The 18,096-nt window shown below is 47.0% G+C and overlaps 6 protein-coding genes across 11 annotated transcripts; 4 read left to right on the forward strand and 2 right to left on the reverse strand.

The window, feature by feature from the left end:
• The first annotated feature begins 33 nt into the window (after positions 1–33).
• LOC128251809 (N-alpha-acetyltransferase 80) lies at positions 34–2,249 on the forward strand. Of its 4 annotated transcripts, none has more exons than XM_052978992.1 (3): positions 34–307; positions 1,023–1,122; positions 1,201–2,249. In XM_052978992.1, the coding sequence occupies exons 2-3, from the start codon at positions 1,090–1,092 to the stop codon at positions 1,702–1,704; spliced, it is 537 nt and encodes a 178-aa protein (XP_052834952.1). In that variant the 5' UTR covers positions 34–307; positions 1,023–1,089; the 3' UTR covers positions 1,705–2,249. The 4 variants fall into 4 exon arrangements, with proteins under 4 accessions (XP_052834952.1, XP_052834955.1, XP_052834954.1 ...); XM_052978994.1 differs by lacking the exon at positions 34–307 and adding an exon at positions 319–621; XM_052978993.1 differs by lacking the exon at positions 34–307 and adding an exon at positions 716–733.
• A 573-nt stretch (positions 2,250–2,822) lies between these two features.
• Positions 2,823–3,826, reverse strand: LOC128251807 (flavin reductase (NADPH)). Its single transcript, XM_052978989.1, has 2 exons — positions 3,566–3,826; positions 2,823–3,512 (listed from the first exon to the last, which is right to left on the reverse strand). The coding sequence occupies exons 1-2, from the start codon at positions 3,636–3,638 to the stop codon at positions 2,971–2,973; spliced, it is 615 nt and encodes a 204-aa protein (XP_052834949.1). The 5' UTR covers positions 3,639–3,826; the 3' UTR covers positions 2,823–2,970.
• Positions 3,827–4,089: 263 nt separating this feature from the next.
• Positions 4,090–18,075, reverse strand: LOC128251785 (uncharacterized). 3 transcript variants are annotated; one of them, XM_052978955.1, is made up of 5 exons: positions 6,543–6,994; positions 5,992–6,232; positions 5,468–5,902; positions 4,492–5,418; positions 4,090–4,431 (listed from the first exon to the last, which is right to left on the reverse strand). In XM_052978955.1, the coding sequence occupies exons 2-5, from the start codon at positions 6,226–6,228 to the stop codon at positions 4,267–4,269; spliced, it is 1,764 nt and encodes a 587-aa protein (XP_052834915.1). In that variant the 5' UTR covers positions 6,229–6,232; positions 6,543–6,994; the 3' UTR covers positions 4,090–4,266. The 3 variants fall into 3 exon arrangements, with proteins under 3 accessions (XP_052834915.1, XP_052834917.1, XP_052834916.1); XM_052978957.1 differs by lacking the exons at positions 5,992–6,232; positions 6,543–6,994 and adding an exon at positions 17,998–18,075; XM_052978956.1 differs by lacking the exon at positions 5,992–6,232 and having other exon boundaries at positions 6,543–6,983.
• Positions 7,624–11,170, forward strand: LOC128251781 (testis-specific zinc finger protein topi). Its single transcript, XM_052978947.1, has 4 exons — positions 7,624–8,344; positions 8,404–9,403; positions 9,462–9,721; positions 10,290–11,170. The coding sequence occupies exons 1-4, from the start codon at positions 7,975–7,977 to the stop codon at positions 11,087–11,089; spliced, it is 2,430 nt and encodes an 809-aa protein (XP_052834907.1). The 5' UTR covers positions 7,624–7,974; the 3' UTR covers positions 11,090–11,170.
• LOC128251811 (40S ribosomal protein S29) lies at positions 11,802–12,879 on the forward strand. The gene is made up of 3 exons (XM_052978997.1): positions 11,802–11,961; positions 12,385–12,484; positions 12,546–12,879. Exons 1-3 carry the CDS (start codon positions 11,900–11,902, stop codon positions 12,552–12,554), a joined length of 171 nt encoding a protein of 56 aa, XP_052834957.1. The 5' UTR covers positions 11,802–11,899; the 3' UTR covers positions 12,555–12,879.
• Positions 13,610–17,761, forward strand: LOC128251795 (uncharacterized). The gene is made up of 4 exons (XM_052978971.1): positions 13,610–14,550; positions 16,080–16,598; positions 16,663–16,857; positions 17,295–17,761. Exons 1-4 carry the CDS (start codon positions 14,220–14,222, stop codon positions 17,510–17,512), a joined length of 1,263 nt encoding a protein of 420 aa, XP_052834931.1. The 5' UTR covers positions 13,610–14,219; the 3' UTR covers positions 17,513–17,761.
• Positions 18,076–18,096: the final 21 nt, after the last annotated feature.

The following is an 18,096-nucleotide window of genomic DNA, read 5'->3' on the forward strand; positions in this document are numbered from 1 at the left end:
GCCGTAACGCCAGGTGGCATCCCTGTGTTTGGGGCGGAGAAGAAGAAGCAGCTGCGGCAGCGTATGCGAAAAAGTTTAAAAATAAACAAATTCCGTTTTAAATCAAACTGATATTCAATTTTCCGGGCGCGCAGTTGATTCGTAGCAGCCGACACAAACACAAACACAAAGAGTCTGATTATTAAGCGAATCGAGCCCATTTCTGCTGGGACGTCGCCTCAATATTGGGATCCATATCAGTTCGTTCTGTTCACTTCGTCGTGGCGCACGGGAATCAGAAGCCCAGCAGCGCAAAGCTCTTGCAATGGTAACCACTCATCTCCAGTTACATCAGCTTGCAAATCAATGGTGAACTCCGGAGCCATTGTCCATACATAGACGCCTCCCAGAATCACCCGCACACCACCCACCCATCCGTGTACATACTTATGAGTAGTGTATATACGCTTTTGTAGGCGGCCAGTCAAGGTCGTTCGATTCTCGGCCAGGCGCACATACGAAAACGTTCTTTTTTTACGCCTCACCTTGATTTTCAACTATATATTCTTGCGTGTATGTCTGTGCTGTTTCCATGGCTGCCAATCTTTGTTTATTCCGCCTGAGATATCTTGCGTATCCCGTGTAAATAACCGTCTATTTGTTCTGTGTGCCAGGATCAGTGTTGGGGAAGGTAGTAGCTTTTTGTACCTTGGTGGGGTAAAGATAGTTTTCATATAAAAATTCCCAGCTGATGGTAAGAGGTACAAATTTAAAGTTTTCAATTTAAGAACTTCAGAATTACATAACAAAATTTCGAGTTAAATATATTTATAATATATACAAAATGACAATTTAATATATTAATATAAAAATAACGATAATAAATGTAATTAGGTCTAAAAAATGTTTTAACTTTATAATCGTACATAGAACGAGTTAAAAAGTATTACAAAGTTGTACCTAGGTGGAAATATCTACGTATACACCCAACACTGATCAGGATGGTCTTTGTTCCGAAACGACTCAATTCTATTCTCTTCTAGATTGTCGCACACTTTTTAGGCATAAGCGGGTCCCTTCCAGATCCGAGCTTCAGTCAGTTTCAGCGATATGCGCTACATAAAGCCGGAGCCGTACTATGAAGTAAACGACCAGAAAACCAATCTCTTCCAGCCTAAAAACTAACTGTAGTCACATAAACTAACCACCTACCATTTGCAGGGGCTTCCACCATTCAATGTCAGCGGCAGTCCGTTCAACGTGGTGCCTATCCACAACTACCCGGAGCTGATGAAGGACACTTGCGCCCTGATCAACGCCGAGTGGCCCCGATCGGAAACGGCGCGCATGCGCTCCCTGGAGGCCTCCTGCGACACACTGCCCTGTAGCCTGGTGCTGACTACCGAGGGCATGTGCCGCGTGATCGCCCACCTGAAGCTCAGCCCGATCACCTCAAAGAAGAAGGCATGCTTCGTGGAGTCCGTGGTGGTGGACAAGAGGCACCGCGGCCAGGGATTCGGCAAGCTGATCATGAAGTTCGCCGAGGACTATTGCCGCGTTGTGCTGGACCTCAAGACCATCTATCTGTCCACCATCGACCAGGATGGTTTTTACGAGCGCATCGGTTACGAGTACTGCGCACCCGTCACGATGTACGGTCCGCGTCACTGCGAGCTGCCCAGTCTGCAAAATGCCAAAAAGAAATACATGAAAAAGGTCTTATAGACGTCAACGCCAGTGGTAGTTGGCTTAGCCAAATTGGGCCATGCCGAGCCCGATCAGAGAGTGGCAGTGAACTAGTCAAATTGGCAAACGCTTGAAATTCTTTACGGGTTTACCTGCCAGCAGCTGCTCAGAGCCATAACCTGTGGACGCCAGGCACTCTGCCAAATGCAGGGATGAGTGCCACGTTCCTTGAGCGGCCTACGGGCAGCTAAAGCTTTTGATTCCATTACACCGATAAGCAAACATTCACCAAACGCTTGTGTTGATTTTTCAATATTACTTTCCGCATGTATTTTTTAAACTTTTTGGTTCTTTTTGTATGACAAAGGTGACCCCCGGGCTGTTCGGTACATGTATAAGGCTAATGTTAACCTAATCCTAACTATGTTTAGCTATTATTATTTGTTATGGTTTTGTTCAAGTGTGTGCATAATTGCTACTAGATGAAAATTTACCTGCCAGCGATGATGATAATAAGAAGCTCAAGTATCTTCCAACGAAACATAGCATATAGACATATCGAGCCTTAGCATTAAGCACTAAACGAGGGCAATAACTTCCAATAAAATGCGTAGAAATGTAAGGTTCCATCTGTTGTTGTTTCTGGGCGGAAGTGGTTACGACGGAAATGCCTTTCTAGCGGAATGAGTGATGCGATGCATCCAAGCGTCCACCTCGCCACAGATGACAAGTTCAAGTTCACGGCGGCTGCGGCGACGGCGTCGTCTATAAATTAATGTTATTTTTGCGCAGCCAAATTTGACGGGGGCTCGGTGCCCAAATGGTTAATGCCCGCCCAGCGAGCGTCATGTTTGTGTTACAGAAATAACCCGCAGTGATGTAAGGCACACAGAGATCTCGATTCCTCTCCGCTGTCAACAGTCTGACGGATCTCTCTCGATGGGGCTATAGCTATGGCGAGAGACTACGACTAGGGTGCGGCGTACGCCTCTCCGAAAGCGGAAGCTGTTGATCTTCACTGGCTTGACTGGGGCACGGCTATCTTTTATGGTTACACATTTTTTAAATACCTGCAAGGCGTTTGGCGCGACAGGTGCTAATGTGGCGACATTTTGGTGGCCGATGCCAAAGCGTTTCTGCACGTAATTGCAATTAAATTCGTGTTCTCTAAAATGGAAAGTTTATTGTGAGCTCACATTACATACGGGTATGTAGACGTTTGCCAAAATATTAATTAGAATATTATTTGTACGACTCAAATGATCAGCTGCAATTGGTCACAATCCCATTCGATGATGGATTGTTCTAGGCACTTTTGGGACTCTTGCCAATGCCGCACACCTTGCCGTAGTGTTCCGGCTGCTCCAGACTGTCGATAATGAACTTTCCCAGATCGTACTTGGATACCATGCGGCCGGGGGCCTCATCGTGCACCACGGTGTAGCCGGTGGCCGGCTCATCAGCGATGTGCGGCGGCAGGATGGCAATCCAGTCCAATCCGGAGGCCTTGGTCAGGTCCAGCATGCGCTGGTGCTCCTCGTTCAGGCGGTGGAATACAGCGGGCACCTCCTGAAGCGTGCGCAGGAGAAACGAGGACATGACGATGGAGAACTTGGTCAGCTTGGCCTCCTTCATGGCCTTGATGAGGTTCTCGGTGCCACGGGAGAGTTCCGTGGTGGCCTCCAGCTTGTTGCGGGTGCCCAGGATGACGGCCACCGCCTCTACGCCCTCAATGAGGCCTCTCACATCCTCGTAGTTGGTCACATCGCCCTTGACCAGTTCCACTTTGGACTTGAATCGCTCTGGAACAGTTTTCTCGCTGCGATACAGCAGTTTTACCGTGAGACCTGCAAAACTAAGAGTTTAAAAAACTGATTTTTTGACCTGTGAGGTCCCCTACCCTTTTGCAAGGCATGATCCACGGCACATTCGCCGGTCATGCCGGTTCCTCCAATGATAGCAATGCGTTGCATAATGGTTCTTCTTTAATTTCTGCGTAGATAATGCGTTTGTCCAGTCCTAGGTGTGCAAAAGTGCAGTCTCACCTGTGCTCCACTTATTGCTACTTATCTATCAAAGGTCCAAATCAGAAGTGATTCCAGCGATTGCCTCGCATTCTCTTCTCACCGGCTGATTTCAACTGTCTCTCTCACACGTACAAACAAACTACAGTGCTCTGTCGGCAGAGCGAGCCTGGATTAAGGGAACCCCTCATAACAAAGAAAAAAATATTCATGACATACCTTCTTATTCTTTTAAAGATTATGTATATTTTGTTATTCAATAAAGGATGAACATTCGAAACAGTAACAGCCCACGGATTTCATGTTCACTCCTGCGAGTGAGCACTGTAGTTAAATTGAAAGCTCAACCAATCGTTTTCTTATGGGTTAATTTCTAGCCGTATTGATAAGCTCTATCATATCTAGCGAAAACAAGTTTATTAACAAACGTTAAGGTGCATTTGTCATGGTGATTAATAATAATATTACAAGTATTTTTGCGGAATTTTTAGTAAAGGCCGATTTTCTCAGTCTGGCAGCCCGGTTCAGTGTTGTAAAACGCGGCGCAGTCAAAAGTTTAACGGTGAAATCGTTTAAGTTACGCTTGCGATTCTGATTCCTCGGAATAGGGATTATCTGCTGGATTTTTGATTCGTCTTAGAGTTATTCCCAGCTTTAGCTCACTCAGAAAATCGGTGGTTGCTGGCTTTTGTTCCGGACGTGGCTTGATACCGCTTATGGTGGCTGCCTTTTGATCCACTTTCTATAGAAAAAACGGACACGAATTAACAATTCTGGTAAGGAAGTGTTTCATAAGTAATACCTTTAATGCAACTCCCTGACGTATACTGGCCAGGAACGCATCCCTCGGGTCTCCGCCGGAGTTGGCAGGAGGAGCAGCCTGGGGCTGTGTCTTCTGCATTGGAGGCGGTGGCGGAACTCCTCCCAAGACAGCTGGTGGGGGCGGCGGTGGAGGAGGAGCTCCTCCTGCAGCTGCAACTGGCATTGGGGGTGGCGGGGGTGGCACTGATGCAGTTGCAACTGGTGGAGGAGGAGGAGGAAGTGGCACCTGACTGCCAGTATTCTTAATATTCTGCACCGGCGTCGGTGGGACATAGGCAGATGGAATCCTTGAAGTCGGCTTGGCCGGAGGAGAAGGTGGCGGTGGCTTGGCAACTGGCGCATGCTGCACCGGGGACACAGCGTACAGCGATCCCATGGAAGCCACCGAGTTGGTATTGGGCACTATCGATGGCTTAGGAGGCGCTGGCGGTGGTATGCGCATGGTGCCCGCCTTTCGTTGTGGCGCTATGGTGGCATACGTCTCACTGGACACCTTGGGTGGAACCGAGGGGCGCACTTGGCGAATGTCGATGGCCGCCGGATAGCCATGTGTATTTTTCGCCGTGACCGCCGAAGGAGGCGGCGGAACCTTTGGCCTGTTCACCTGCTGCGGTTGAACCTGGACGGGAACCACTGATCCCACCTCCTGCCGTCTGGCATTAACATGCTCTGGAGCAGCCGGTGCTGGACCAGGCAAATCCAAGTCGGTGATATCCACAAACCGCGACGTGAGCGAGGCGTAGTTGGAGAAGTTCGGAGCAGCCGATGGCTTCGAAACAGAGGCCACTGAAGGCGGCGGGGGCGAGGGAGGAGGAGTAATTGTGTTGTTGGTGGAAATGGTGGCATAGAGCAGCGGCCTGGCTTGCTCCTGGACTCGCGGCTTGGCCTGCATATCACCCTTTGATGGCTAAAGGGAAAAATGTATTAAACGATTCAACTCGACTTTTAGTACCTACCATCCATGTAAAATTGGAATGGACAATCTTCTTGACCACATCTTGGTGTCGCATGCCGCTTATGTCCTCCTCCGTAATGCCTCGCTCCATCATGTACTTCCTCAGCACCTTGTCGTTGGAGTCGGCGTTCAGATCGAAGGCGTTTCGCGTCCGATCCCGCAACACATCGCCGGAGACGTGCTGAAAGTTGACTGGTCCGCTGATCTCGTACTTGGAGCCCTTTTTGCTGACCAGGACACTGGTGGCGAAGCTGGGACCGGCCAGAGCCACACAGGGCGGAGCGCCCACGTACCTGTCCAGGCTGTTCGAGGAGGAGGAGCTCTTCATGCCGTCGAGACTGGCGTTGTAGCTGGCGTTGTCGGCGTAGGAAGGCGGTGGACGAACTGCGGGCGGCGGATGGGCGAAGACGTCGGTGCTCACTTGCATGGAAGGAGGCTGCAAGGAAAGGAAACGGCTGCGTTCAGGACAGGGCTGTGCATCGTGGACTTTGTGTCTGATAGAGGAACTCTGCTGCAAGACATTACCACCCAGTAACCGGGACCCTTATTGCTCCTAATTATGTCATAGACATAAGCGCGCCGCTTAATAGCCGGCAGACGCTCGAGGTCGTCGGACAGGTTGGCCTTCCGCAAGTACAGCTGGAGCATTTCGTCGCCACCCTGGCCCCGCAGATCGAAGGTCTTGCGGAAGTCAATGGCCCGGCCCTCCAGCTGCCGAAACTCCACGGGCTCGGAGATGTAGGCGTACGAGTAATCCTCCATGGCGCTGGAAAAGCGGATACGTAGTTGGGATCTGCGTTAGTTGGGCTGCAAAGGAGGTCCCGCCCACTGGCTTTGTCTTGGATCACTCCCCGTAGCCGCCGTGCGTCCACACTGCCCAGCGGCATTATCTAGTAGCCAATTTGCAGATAAGAATTGCTGGCGCAACTTGGGTTTTATCAATTTTGAATTCGGATCGCGGTGGGCCTTCGTCGAGGTGACTCATCGACCGTCCCAGTCACCAGGTAAACCGGATAAATCAATGCCCGTGTGGGGGAGGGGCAGGAGGATAAGGAGGATCATCAAGTGGCAATTACCGTGTGCACCGGAGAGCGCTGTGTCCAGGGATTCTGCAGATCCTGGACAGAGAAAACGGATTGGATCGGCGGGCGTTTGTACGGCACAGAGCGTTTTGTGGGACTGATTAACGGCGGCAGTATGTCATGTTAGGCACTGCGTTTACTCATTTCGCGAAGCGCCTTATCTGGAGCGGAGGTACCGAAACCGAAACTGATAACTGATAACTGGGGGCCAGTAATCACCTGGGCCAGCGACGCCGACTCCGACAGCCTGAGCCAAAGGAAAACATAAACAATTGGCATGAACTACATTTTTGTAAAAGTCTATGATATGCGCTTTACCTGTCATATTCCTTGCTGGTTGGGTAAGTCCAAAACCAGAAAACTGACTAATGACTAATGTCTGCAAAAAGCGGAAACGACTTTATGAAACACATTCAGCTATTAACCTTACTATACTATAAATATTATAAAATATTATTGATGTAAAGACACTCAAGATTCGAGCTCTTAGATACAAAGTGTATTTGTTTATTCAAAAATTGGTATGCTGTTATTTACTTCCAATCTTATCTAATTTCAGTTGACATGCCTTTTCTTAGATTGTTGTTTCTGGAAAATAATTCAGAATTTAAAATTCAATGAAATCTTAAGTACATATTCAACTTAAAAAGTATAAAACAGGGAGAAGGAATCTTTTCCGACTATATAAACTATATATGTTCTTGATCAGGATCAATCGCCTAGTCGATCTAGCCATGTCTGTCTGTCCGTCTATCCGTCTATCCGTCCGTATGAACGTCAAGATCTCGAGAACTATAAAATTTGTCAACTGAGTAACGGGTATCTAATAGTCGGCTATAGCGTTTTTGCTTGTTTTCTTTAAAAATAAATATTTTTCAATGTGGTTGGTTTCTTTTTTTAAGTACATGAACATAACAAAAACGAGTAGCACCCACACTTTTAAAGAAGTGAATCTAGACTCGGGAACAAAACATTTTGTACCGTATTTAGTTCTAGTTTAAACTTTATTTAATTTAAAAAATATGTTTTTATAGGCACTCGTTAAAAAAAAAAACATAAAATTTATCAGCAGGAAGCACATCTAAAGGTTTGAAAAGTATTTGGAGAATAACAAAATACAAAGTGGCAAGCTTCCACGTTGTTAGGAACCCTATAGAGTTGTTCGTTTTCATAGAGTTTACTGTCAAACCAGCCAACTTTCTTTCGATTCGTTGAAAACAAATCTCATTTCCCTACTTGTCAGCAGTCGCATTGTTTCGTACGAATTTTGATACAAACTTTTCTAGTTCTTGGAAAATTTCAATCATTAATCTATTTCAATCCGTCGAACTGCGCATGTGCAACCTGAATTAATACTTTAACATCTCAAACAAGTTGTTTAGCCGAAATTTCTCCCAAATTGTTGCACTTTGAGATTCCGATAGCCATGAATGTCAATGTTACGGGTGAATATACGCTGGCTGAGATCGAAGTGGTTGTGGACACGGAGTTGAGTCCCGATGACCTGCAACCCGGAGCCACAGTGCTGGCATCCAACGAGGGTGAGGGCGACCTGGAGAAGATCGTCAGCCACGAGGAGCTCTCTAGGTTTTTTACCGTGACACCGTCGCCAGCCATCCAAATGCCCACCGAAGTGGTGGTGGAGCGCACCCTGGCGGATCCGGCTCTCAAGCAGATCCTGCAGGAGGCTGACGGCAAGAAAGGCTTTGATCCGCAGGCGGAGCAACTGAAGATTCGCGACTTTTTGGCCGGGGTCAAAAGCAGCAAGATGACCACCGAGCAGTCGGTGTTTCATGGTAAGCCTATTGGATGCATTTGAGAGTATTAACATAAGATTGTTCTTCTTTTCCCTCAGTATCGCGTTCCAGCTCATTTGCAACAACCGGATGTCGCATAAAATGCCCCCAATGTCTGGTTCAGTACGATACTGCCGCCTTCAAGAGCCACTCCTGCGAATTCGATGTCGAGCGGAAGCCCGTAGAAGTGGTAGTTTCCCAGCAAGAGAAGCCTCTGCCTGTCCCGACTCTGTGTGCTCCTCCTGCTGCTGCTGCTGCTCCGCCCAGCAAACCGAGCAGCGAGCGTGTGATTCTTGAGAACCAGGTGCGCCTGTGTCGCTACATGAAGGACGAGATGAAGTACGACCTGACCACTGGCATCGATAGCTCGCGGAACCGGAAGTCGGGTAAGGGACCCAACGAGTGTACCATGTGCGATCGCAAGTTTGTGCATGCTTCGGGATTGGTGCGCCACATGGAGAAGCACGCCCTGGATCTGATCCCCTTGGCGACCAGCCTGCAACCGCATACAGTTCCGGCTGCCGGGCTCCATGTGGTGGTCAAGTGCAACGCCTGCGGTCGACTTTTCTACGATCCGCAGGTGGCCCTGGAGCACGGGCTCATTCACTTTCCGGAGCAGCCACGTCTGTATGATTCTCCGGAAATTCGATCCTCCAACGCCGAGCTGGATTTAAAGGAGTTCATGCTGGACAGCGAAATGTGGCTGGCGGGAGAGGTCACAATCACAACCATGCAGCAAAAGATCAGCCGACTGGAGAAGGACTTATTCACCAGTCTGATCCTGGGCAGCATTCTGCAGTGCGAGTTCTGCGAGTACATCTTCGCCGACATCGCAGAGCTGCTCATCCACTCGGCCTCCCATGTGGCAGAGCGGCGATTCGAGTGCACCGCTTGCGACATCCAGATGAACACGGCCAAGGAGGCCAGCATCCACTTCCAGACGGACTGCATCTTCATGCGCGAGGCGAACAGGTCGCTAAGTGTCACACTGAGTCGTTACTTTGTGTGCAATGTGTGCGAGCTGAAGTTCGCCAACACGGACCTTTTGCAGGAGCATCGGTAAGTTCTTGAACGGGTTTTTAATCCAGCAGGATAATCAGCTATTTCGCTCTGCTAGGTACACCTCATATCACTACTTTCCGCGTCTCAACGCGAGTGGTAAGAAGCTGCTGCTGCCCTGCGAGTTCTGCGAGGTCAACTTCGAGTTTGCAAACGAGATCCAGGCGCACAATGAGGAGAAGCATTTAAACAAGAAGAAACGTGAGAAGGAGACCCGCAGCACGGGCACTGGTCGCTTGCGTCAGTACCTCTGCGACATCTGCGGGAAGTCCTACACCCAATCTAGTCATCTGTGGCAGCACCTGCGTTTCCACCAGGGTGAGAACTATTCGTAGATTATAGAGCACACAACTCCCCCTTCAACAAAACAGCTCGAGTTAATCAACTCACAGCTCGGCTCTCAGGTTTTCGATCGAAATGACGGGCTCATTGAAATAATAAGCTCATGGAATCATGGGCTAGAGTAACCAATCTATTTATTTTCATTATTATATTTAATTTATATGATAGTCATCGAATTAGTTTTAAACTATTTCGCATATTCTTCATTTGTGTATGAATGTAAACTCTTCAGCTGACACAGGTCCAATTTATTTCAAAAAAATTGGGCAAATGGCCAATACTTGCTAATTTATAAGCCTTTTTTTGCTATGGGCAATCATTTCCGCCTTAAGAATATACAAGACTGTCTTCAGCTGAAGATGCATTTTTTCATTACTTCAAAGAATCTTATAAAGAATCATAGCAGAAGCTGTTACTCAAATATTCCATGATTCCATAAACTATGATTCCAAATTCATAGACAAACAAACCAAGCTTTAGCTCAGAGCTGATGGGCTTAAGTAGATCAGACGGCCACTTAGGTGATCTATTCCTCCCCCATCAGGTGTCAAGCCCTTTGTCTGTCAGGAGGAGAACTGCGACAGGAAGTTTACCATCCGACCAGACCTGAACGACCACATCCGGAAGTGCCACACGGGCGAACGACCATATCTCTGTTTGGTGTGTGGCAAGCGCTTCCTGACTGGGTCCGTCTTCTACCAGCACCGGCTCATCCATCGAGGCGAGCGGCGCTACGAGTGCGAGGAGTGTGGCAAGCGGTTCTACCGAGCGGATGCCCTCAAGAACCACCAGCGCATCCACACCGGCGAGAAGCCGTACAGCTGTCTCTTCTGCACCAAGACCTTCCGGCAGCGTGGCGACAGGGACAAGCACATCCGGGCGCGCCACGCCCACCTGGACGCCAACTCGCGACTGATGATGCAGATGCAGAAGTTCCAGCTGGAGTCGGCTGCAGCCGCCGCCCTTCAGGCCAAGCATCATCCGGACGAGCAAGCTCCTTTGGAGGAGGCCTCTGGCTCGGGGTCCGGATTGGTAGAGACTGGCGATCCGGGGATGCAGTACTCCGTCCTGCCAGAGCAGAATGACGAATTGATGTGCCTGTCAATGAACGGCGTGAACAACAATTTCCTTATGTCGCAGTATGGCCAGGCAGTGCCAATGGAGGCGGGTGGCTCAGAGCAGGAGATAATTGTCTTCGAAGATCCGGCCCAGCAGGATATGGATATGTTGAGCATGTTCGAGCCGCAGCCAGGTCAGCCGCCAATGCAAGGTGGTGAAAATGCCAGGGTGGTTGTTGTCAAAAACAATCCGTCCCACCCACTGTTTTCGGATACTTATATGTAAAAGTCGAATTCAAATTTGAATAAAGCGCCATAGGAATACAGGGGCCACTGGCTAATGGTGGTGCCACCTTGGTAGTGGCTACGCCCTCCCTCTTTTAAATGCTAATTTTAACGTTTAAAGGTTTGCAGTTTTGACCCTTAAGGGCTTAAAAATATTTCTTATAATTTATTACATTTTCCACACAGAGCAATTGACCGGCTTTTAACATCGCCCGCAATAATTTCTTTGAACCTTATTTTACAATAGAAAGTCGAATTTAAAAACATTAAGATTTCTTACAAGAGTGGTGTTAAATAGTGAGTGCATTTCAGCAGATGTTAAGAATTTAAACAGAAAGTGGGCAAGAAATGGAGTGGAGTTCTTGAGTGTTCAAGAACTTGACTGATGTGCGCATGAACTGCCGTGAAATCTGTAACAGTGAGCTAGAACTTGAGTAAGAAGTTAACAGTGGCAGGAAAATATCGTTAGAGACGGATAAACATTGACAAGCTCTGCCAAACATCGATAAGACTGACTTATTGAAAACATCGCTGTTGGCATCGAATTTTCCCCACCTCTAGCGGTAAATTTTCATACTTGTGGGTTTGTGTTTCGCTGTGAAATGTTAGCCAAACGTCGAACCAACAGCGAAATGTTAGCCAAACGTCGAACTAACAGAAAGATATCGTTAGTGATGGATAAACATTGATAGTCCCTGCCAAACATCGATAAGACCGATATTGTGAAAACATCGATGTCATCGATGTTTCTGCACCTCAGACTGCCCTCCCTAGTTCCTTTTCTTTTTCTTTCTCGTCGAAAAACGCCAACATGGGTTTCGCTACTCTCTGGTACTCGCACCCCCGCAAATACGGCCAAGGCTCCCGATGCTGGTAAGATTTGTGCGGCCCGTGGCCTGACACACCGATTGGTGTACGATTTGTTTAAATGCTTGCCCCGTAATCCCGTATTTTGCACGATTTTTTTGGCATGCTTGTAGAAAGTGAGGTTATTCACGCCCCGCTTTTTTTCACGCATGGCGTCTGCCGATTTGTGTTGCTTGCCGACTTTCCTTGTTAGATTTGTTCAATGGCTTTTGCCCCCGGTTGAGTACGGAAATACGTGTTTAAACATCTTGAACAGTTTCCTTAATTAAGGGAGGCCAAAGTAAGAGCTGCACGAGGCAGAAAGCGCGATTTTCACATGAAAACAGTGCAGTCGAGTGCAGCGACAGCTTTGCTACACCAAAACTGTGCCAAGCTGTGGAAGAACTTGTGTGGAACCGATATAACTAATGATTCGTCATCCCATTCCAGCCGTGCCTGCTCTAACCGCCACGGTCTGATCCGCAAGTACGGCCTGAACATCTGCCGCCAGTGCTTCAGGGAGTACGCCAACGACATTGGCTTCAAGAAGGTGAGTCCCCAGGAGATCTATCGACCAACTCATTACTAATTACAACCTTTTCTCCTTTCAGCTGGACTAAATGTCCCCTTCTCAATTTTGCACGCGTTAATCGCGTCTCAAAACAACAATCGGCATAGTAATATAAGCAGTCGCCGGACTCTGGGGGACTGCGTATATTAATATGCCGGCAGCAACAACAAGCAGCAGCAGCAACAACATAATCATTTGGGGATTTAAACAAGGGCAAAGCACACAAGGAAACGACTCCAAAGTAATCTCTAAGCAAGTAACCAGAATGGCCACCACCACAGAATTCCAACAGTTACCACCTTCCGCGAAGGATCTTTGTTAAAACACTAGTTTGTTTAAATCTCCGTCTGATTAAACCCATAACAAGAAACGTATATGTACTTTTGTGTCATAATTTGAGCCTACATCTTGGCGGGCATCAGTTTTGTGTTGACAAATGCCGGAAAATTGTGCATTTCCTAGTATTTGGACTGACGGCCGATCAGTCAGTTTGTCTGTGTCACCTAATAACACCGCTACCAAAACAAAATACAACCGGTTTTGCATCGCTGGAGAGAGGGTCATCCCCAAACTTTAGCTCTCTGAAATAACATTGTTAAATCGCACACGAAGATCTTGTTTTAAACAATCAAGAGGTTTTGCCAGTGGCGGTTTTTACATCTATCTGCCGAGATATGATGTGAAAAACTGTAGAGCAACATGTCGCCAATTTAGATTGGCTAACAAACCATTATCCTATAAATAGCTAGCTTTTGTACTAGGTTAAATGGAACAATACGTCTATAATTTTCAAAGAACACTTTTGCAATAGTGCAATAATGCAAAATTGCAACCATTCTTTCTTTTTAATGCATGTAACAAGCACTGGTTTAATTAAAATCTATAATATTTGTAAGCTGCGGCTATAAGTATTATTTGTTGAACTACAGAGATTCAAGTATGAATAGGAAATGGTGACTAAAACAAAAATTCAGACATAAACAAAAGCAAAATTTTCTTACCACATTTCCATGTGTGAGTAAAATATTTCAAAAAATGTTTGAAATAAATTTTGCACTTAGACTTTGTGTGTGTTTGACTATAAATCAACATGAAGCGTAATCCTAACAAACAATTTCCTTGTGGACAACTAAATGAATGTTTACTATACCACAAATTGTAAACAAACCTGCTTGATTCCCACGCAAAAGTGTCAAGAGCGTTAAGTTTGCCTTTATATTTGATGGTGTCCTTTTGGAAAGCCGGAAGCAATCTCCTGGCTGCAGGCAGGCGCATTTCCTCATTTCTACGTCAGTGGGTTAGTGGCATCCACCGCAGCACTGGAACACCTTCACCAGTGCTCCAGCCAGTGGAGTGGCAGGCCAGAGCCCATTTGGCTGAGAGCCAGACTTGGAGTAAAAACCAGTTTGGGGCGCTAAAGAGCGGGTCAGCCCCCGCTTAAGCTCTCTTAGCTGTTTCAGCGGTGGGCTTCGCTGCCGAAATACCACGATTTTGCACATTCGCCAATTGGAGCTGGGAGTCTGAAGCGGTCGCTCGCTGTATGAACAACGTAGTCGCGCTTGCCCAATAATAAAGCAACCCAGTACCCAGTACCACCTGTATTCCCACCAGCGATGAGTGATCAGTGAGTGAGTGAGTGCCACAGACTGCAGCAGTGACTCCAAAATCGGAAAGGTCAGTGGCTTAGTGACCCCCAGTAAGTGAATCAGACGCAATGAGATTGGTCTGGTTGCAGCTCCTGGCTGCGGGGGGAGCCCTCTACCTGACCATCGGTTGTGCAACGGCCGCCAAGGCATCCACCACAAGCCGCGGAGTTGCACAATACAAGCTCCCGCTCCCAGCTCCACAGCCAGCCCACGAAACTGCGGTGGTTTCAGGACCGGATCAGCATCAGTCCAGGCGGCCACAGCAGCAGGGTGCATCCAACCAGCGGAGGCGCTCTCAGGTCGTCCGCCGGCGCAGGCCCTCCTCATCCAACACAACTACAACAACCACCACCACCTCCTCCACCACCACAACAACGTCAACAACAACTACCACAACAAGTGAGTCCACAAAATAGTTTAATGATGCAAGGATAGTTAGCTTTGATCTTAGATCAGTGCAACTAGTCTGTGGGGCGATGACTATTAAAAATCTTGCAAACTGGTCGAAGATGCTGGCACTGACCTAGCTTTTCGGTTTCGGCCATAAAGATTGAAAGTGTTAATGCGAATATACAGCCACAACAGCGACAAAGAAGTTGTCTGAGAAAAGGTCGAACTAGGTGGGTTCAACAATAGATGGGATACCCTATGTACTTGGAATTTGAAAAACAAATATCTGACTATTAAAGTCAACATTTAATATATACATAAATTATTAGATCATAATATTAAATACAATGCATGATTAAAAAAAAAAAAGTATTCGATTTAAAATAGTTTCCATTTTATTTAAATGAAGTCAATTTAAGTTAAAAATGGTTTAAATTTAAATGAAATGTTCAGATATTAAAACCAATACAAAAAAAATGAAAAGACATTTCTTAAAATTTTTAATATTTTTATATTTAAATTAACTAAAACGTGGAATAAATAAAAATAAAAGTGAAAAATATTTTAATTGAGTCCAAAATAATATTGATCAATAAAACACAGTAAAATACTGAAATATACTTATTTGTAAACTATAATTTCAACGCTTTAAGGCTTTTTGCTTAGATATTATTAAAGCATGAATTTATTACATTCTTAAATGGCTAATTTGCAATTTGTGAGTTACCGAGATCCTATTGCTGCTGTAAAAATTAGAATGGCATTTGAAGCCACTTTGATAGCCAAATATATATCCAAGATTATGTGCAAAAAAAATGCAGATAAAGAGTTTTACCTTGGATTGGCCGTTTCATTATTCTGACCGCAATTGTGTATTCAAATTGTGGCCAAAACCTGATATACCCGTTCGGAGTTCGTTGGCGTCCATAGGTGCATAGGTTAGGTGCAGAGCGTCGATAACTGGAGCGCCGGGGCTTTCGAATCGGCTTCAGCTGCACCAGGAGACCTTGGCGAAGTCCGAACCGGAGAGACGGACACAAGGTCGCCAGTTATTGGGGCCTAGGCCTTTGCCTCTGGCAATTTGCATGATCATTTCGTTTTAGAATCCCCCTTTTTTCTGGCTGCGTGGGTCTAATTAAATTAAAGGCGCTCTGAACTTGCCTCGCCATTAGCTAGTTTTATGAGCTGGAAATTCAAAGCCTACAGGGAAGTGTCGTTCATCGCGGTTAATGATCTCCGATCATGGCGTTGTTGGCGCATGCTGTCCAAGCTGTTGCAACAAGCCAAGTACATAATTGCGCTGGGAATGGGTCTATGGAGCCCACAGTGGAGTGGGTGGGAAGCGTTGGCCAACAGGCTGGCAATTGTTGATCCACTGCTGGCGGAATAATGAAACAAAACCAATTCAAACGCTCTTTATGAGCGGCGGGAACTGCGCTTTACTTGACGTGTAATGTCTGCTATTTGGAGCAGAAACACTAATGGCCACTGAGCACACATAGCTAACCCGCTTTCCACATCCATCCGCCATCCCCCAGCTCCGCGTCCCAGCTTGGCCAACGGCTTCAACTTCTTCAATCGGAACTTCTGGAGCTTTGGCCAGCAGAGCTTGGTGGCAGTGCGTCCGCCCACCAAGCAGCCTCATCCGCCCAAGAAGTTCAGTCCCAAGGAGGACAAGTCTAGTCAGCGCAAGCCAGCCAAGACCACCAGGAAACCTTTGGCCAACACAACGGGTAGAACATCCACAACAACCACACTGAAGCCCACCACGGATGGTCCCTTCCGGATCGCCCTGCCCACCCTCAACTTTCCCAGCGATGACAAGGAGAAGGATAAGGAGAAGGACAAGGAGAAGGGCAAGCGGGCGGCTGCCGAGCTCCGATTGAGGTTCGATTGTCCCCGGGAGAACGAGGTGAGGTTCCAGCTCTTCCCCAAGATCTGCAAGACGGATCGGGACTGCGCCGTCTGGCAGAGGGATGAGCTGTGCTGTGATATCTTCGGGGCCAGCAGCTGTGTCTCCGGGGTGCCCAAGCCTTTGGAGGAGACGCCACATGCTCGTGAGTGGAATAATATTCGGGAATCCTATTCCATCTGCTAATCAGTGTGTGTTCCTTACAACAGCCATTCTGGGCTTGATACCACGCAAGTGCCCCAGTAGACCGCTGGCCGAGCTCTGGTGGGATGTACAGGAGTGCAGCTCGGACATGGACTGCTGGCCAAGGGTCTGTTGTCCCGATGGCCGCAGAAGGTACTGCCGCACCTCGCAGCCGGAGCTGGAAACTGCCCCAGTGCCTGTGAAGCGCTCTTTCGACTACCGTAAGTGTAAACTGATTTATCTATCTTTTATGGAGGGTATATACGACACGTGAGGTAGACACACAACCAGTTCTTACACCTAATATATCTTCGATCAAGAAAAAATATACGTTTGCAGTTACTACAAAACTAAGTATATATGTTTAAAAACAATAATGTAAGTCGATTTTCGGCAGAATTTTTTGATAATACCCATTAAAGCTGTATGATATCTGTCCGATTTCATTTTTAAATTAAAACCGAACTTTTAAAATCGAAAAAAAATATTTCCATATCTCGACGAATATTGATATAAATGGAAATTAACAAAGCTATATTTATTTTTAGTTATTATACCGAACATAATATTTCGGTATAATGTTTTTGTCATATAACTTAAAGTCAACGTTCCTCATTTATATCAATATCGATATATATAAACCAAAATTCCTTCGCAGTTACGGAGTACCTAGAGTGCACGGCTCCACCCCCGCCCATTTTTGACCTGCACCCCAAGGCGTGCACCTCCACATTGGACTGTTTTCCGAACGTATGCTGCCAGGAGGCGGGACTCCGGCACTGCCGACCGCCCAAGAAGTCCGTGCTCACCCTGATGGCCAACTTCCTGAACGTGGACTTCGTGAAGCGACTGGCCCAGAATATCGTTATCAAGTAGGCCGCGAATTTCCCACTATTTTGTACCTAATGTGCGTCGACGTCGAGCACCTTCAACAAAACCGTTTCGAAACTGCCGTGATATCTCCGGTCGTATTTGTTTGGCCACGCTGATAACCAAAAAGAAAACATGCCCACACATACATATGTACTTGTACTGCGCACTAAGTGTACCCTACGATCCCCCGTAATCCTCCATTAATGTTCACCTAGCCTAGTATTAGACATAAGCTGCATTCGTAGGCTAACAAATAAAATGCGAGCCATAAACTCTGATTGAGGGTTTTTCTTTTCACTCGGAGGTCTCGGGTCGTGGTGTCTGGGCCATCTGGGGTTGTGGGGTCTCTCGTAACCCCACCCCAAGGTCAGATGGATCGCTCACTTCGGAAATAGCACTCGGGGTTCTTTTTCTTGACTTATTTCGGTGACATTATGAGCGTATTTATGTGTATACCTACATATAGGGTTGTCGCACTTTCGTGTTACCTGCGCGATCACTTTACACCTATAACAATAAGTTAACTTAGCGACTATAAAACTATAAAGACTCGAGACGATGTTGAGCACAAAACGGACTGAAAACTA

The sequence above is a fragment of the Drosophila gunungcola genome, chromosome 3R (assembly GCF_025200985.1).
Source record: "Drosophila gunungcola strain Sukarami chromosome 3R, Dgunungcola_SK_2, whole genome shotgun sequence".
NCBI classification, from domain to species: Eukaryota; Metazoa; Arthropoda; class Insecta; order Diptera; family Drosophilidae; genus Drosophila; species Drosophila gunungcola.

What these genes read in the sequence shown, in the direction of transcription:
- LOC128251809 (XM_052978992.1), top strand. Translation starts at nt 1,090, where the DNA reads ATGCGCTACATAAAGCCGGAGCCGTACTATGAA. An exon ending in AGCCGGAGCCGTACTATGAA is followed by an intron (nt 1,123 to 1,200) that starts GTAAACGACCAG and finishes TACCATTTGCAG; the next exon opens with GGGCTTCCACCATTCAATGT.
- LOC128251807 (XM_052978989.1), bottom strand. Translation starts at nt 3,638, where the DNA reads ATGCAACGCATTGCTATCATTGGAGGAACCGGCATGACCGGCGAATGT. An exon ending in GGATCATGCCTTGCAAAAGG is followed by an intron (nt 3,513 to 3,565) that starts GTAGGGGACCTC and finishes TTAGTTTTGCAG; the next exon opens with GTCTCACGGTAAAACTGCTG.
- LOC128251785 (XM_052978955.1), bottom strand. Translation starts at nt 6,228, where the DNA reads ATGGAGGATTACTCGTACGCCTACATCTCCGAGCCCGTGGAGTTTCGG. An exon ending in AGGGTCCCGGTTACTGGGTG is followed by an intron (nt 5,903 to 5,991) that starts GTAATGTCTTGC and finishes CTTTCCTTGCAG; the next exon opens with CCTCCTTCCATGCAAGTGAG. An exon ending in ATTCCAATTTTACATGGATG is followed by an intron (nt 5,419 to 5,467) that starts GTAGGTACTAAA and finishes TTTTCCCTTTAG; the next exon opens with CCATCAAAGGGTGATATGCA.
- LOC128251781 (XM_052978947.1), top strand. Translation starts at nt 7,975, where the DNA reads ATGAATGTCAATGTTACGGGTGAATATACGCTGGCTGAGATCGAAGTG. An exon ending in GACCTTTTGCAGGAGCATCG is followed by an intron (nt 9,404 to 9,461) that starts GTAAGTTCTTGA and finishes TCGCTCTGCTAG; the next exon opens with GTACACCTCATATCACTACT. An exon ending in GCACCTGCGTTTCCACCAGG is followed by an intron (nt 9,722 to 10,289) that starts GTGAGAACTATT and finishes CTCCCCCATCAG; the next exon opens with GTGTCAAGCCCTTTGTCTGT.
- LOC128251811 (XM_052978997.1), top strand. Translation starts at nt 11,900, where the DNA reads ATGGGTTTCGCTACTCTCTGGTACTCGCACCCCCGCAAATACGGCCAA. An exon ending in GGCCAAGGCTCCCGATGCTG is followed by an intron (nt 11,962 to 12,384) that starts GTAAGATTTGTG and finishes ATCCCATTCCAG; the next exon opens with CCGTGCCTGCTCTAACCGCC.
- LOC128251795 (XM_052978971.1), top strand. Translation starts at nt 14,220, where the DNA reads ATGAGATTGGTCTGGTTGCAGCTCCTGGCTGCGGGGGGAGCCCTCTAC. An exon ending in AACAACAACTACCACAACAA is followed by an intron (nt 14,551 to 16,079) that starts GTGAGTCCACAA and finishes GCCATCCCCCAG; the next exon opens with CTCCGCGTCCCAGCTTGGCC. An exon ending in GGAGGAGACGCCACATGCTC is followed by an intron (nt 16,599 to 16,662) that starts GTGAGTGGAATA and finishes TCCTTACAACAG; the next exon opens with CCATTCTGGGCTTGATACCA.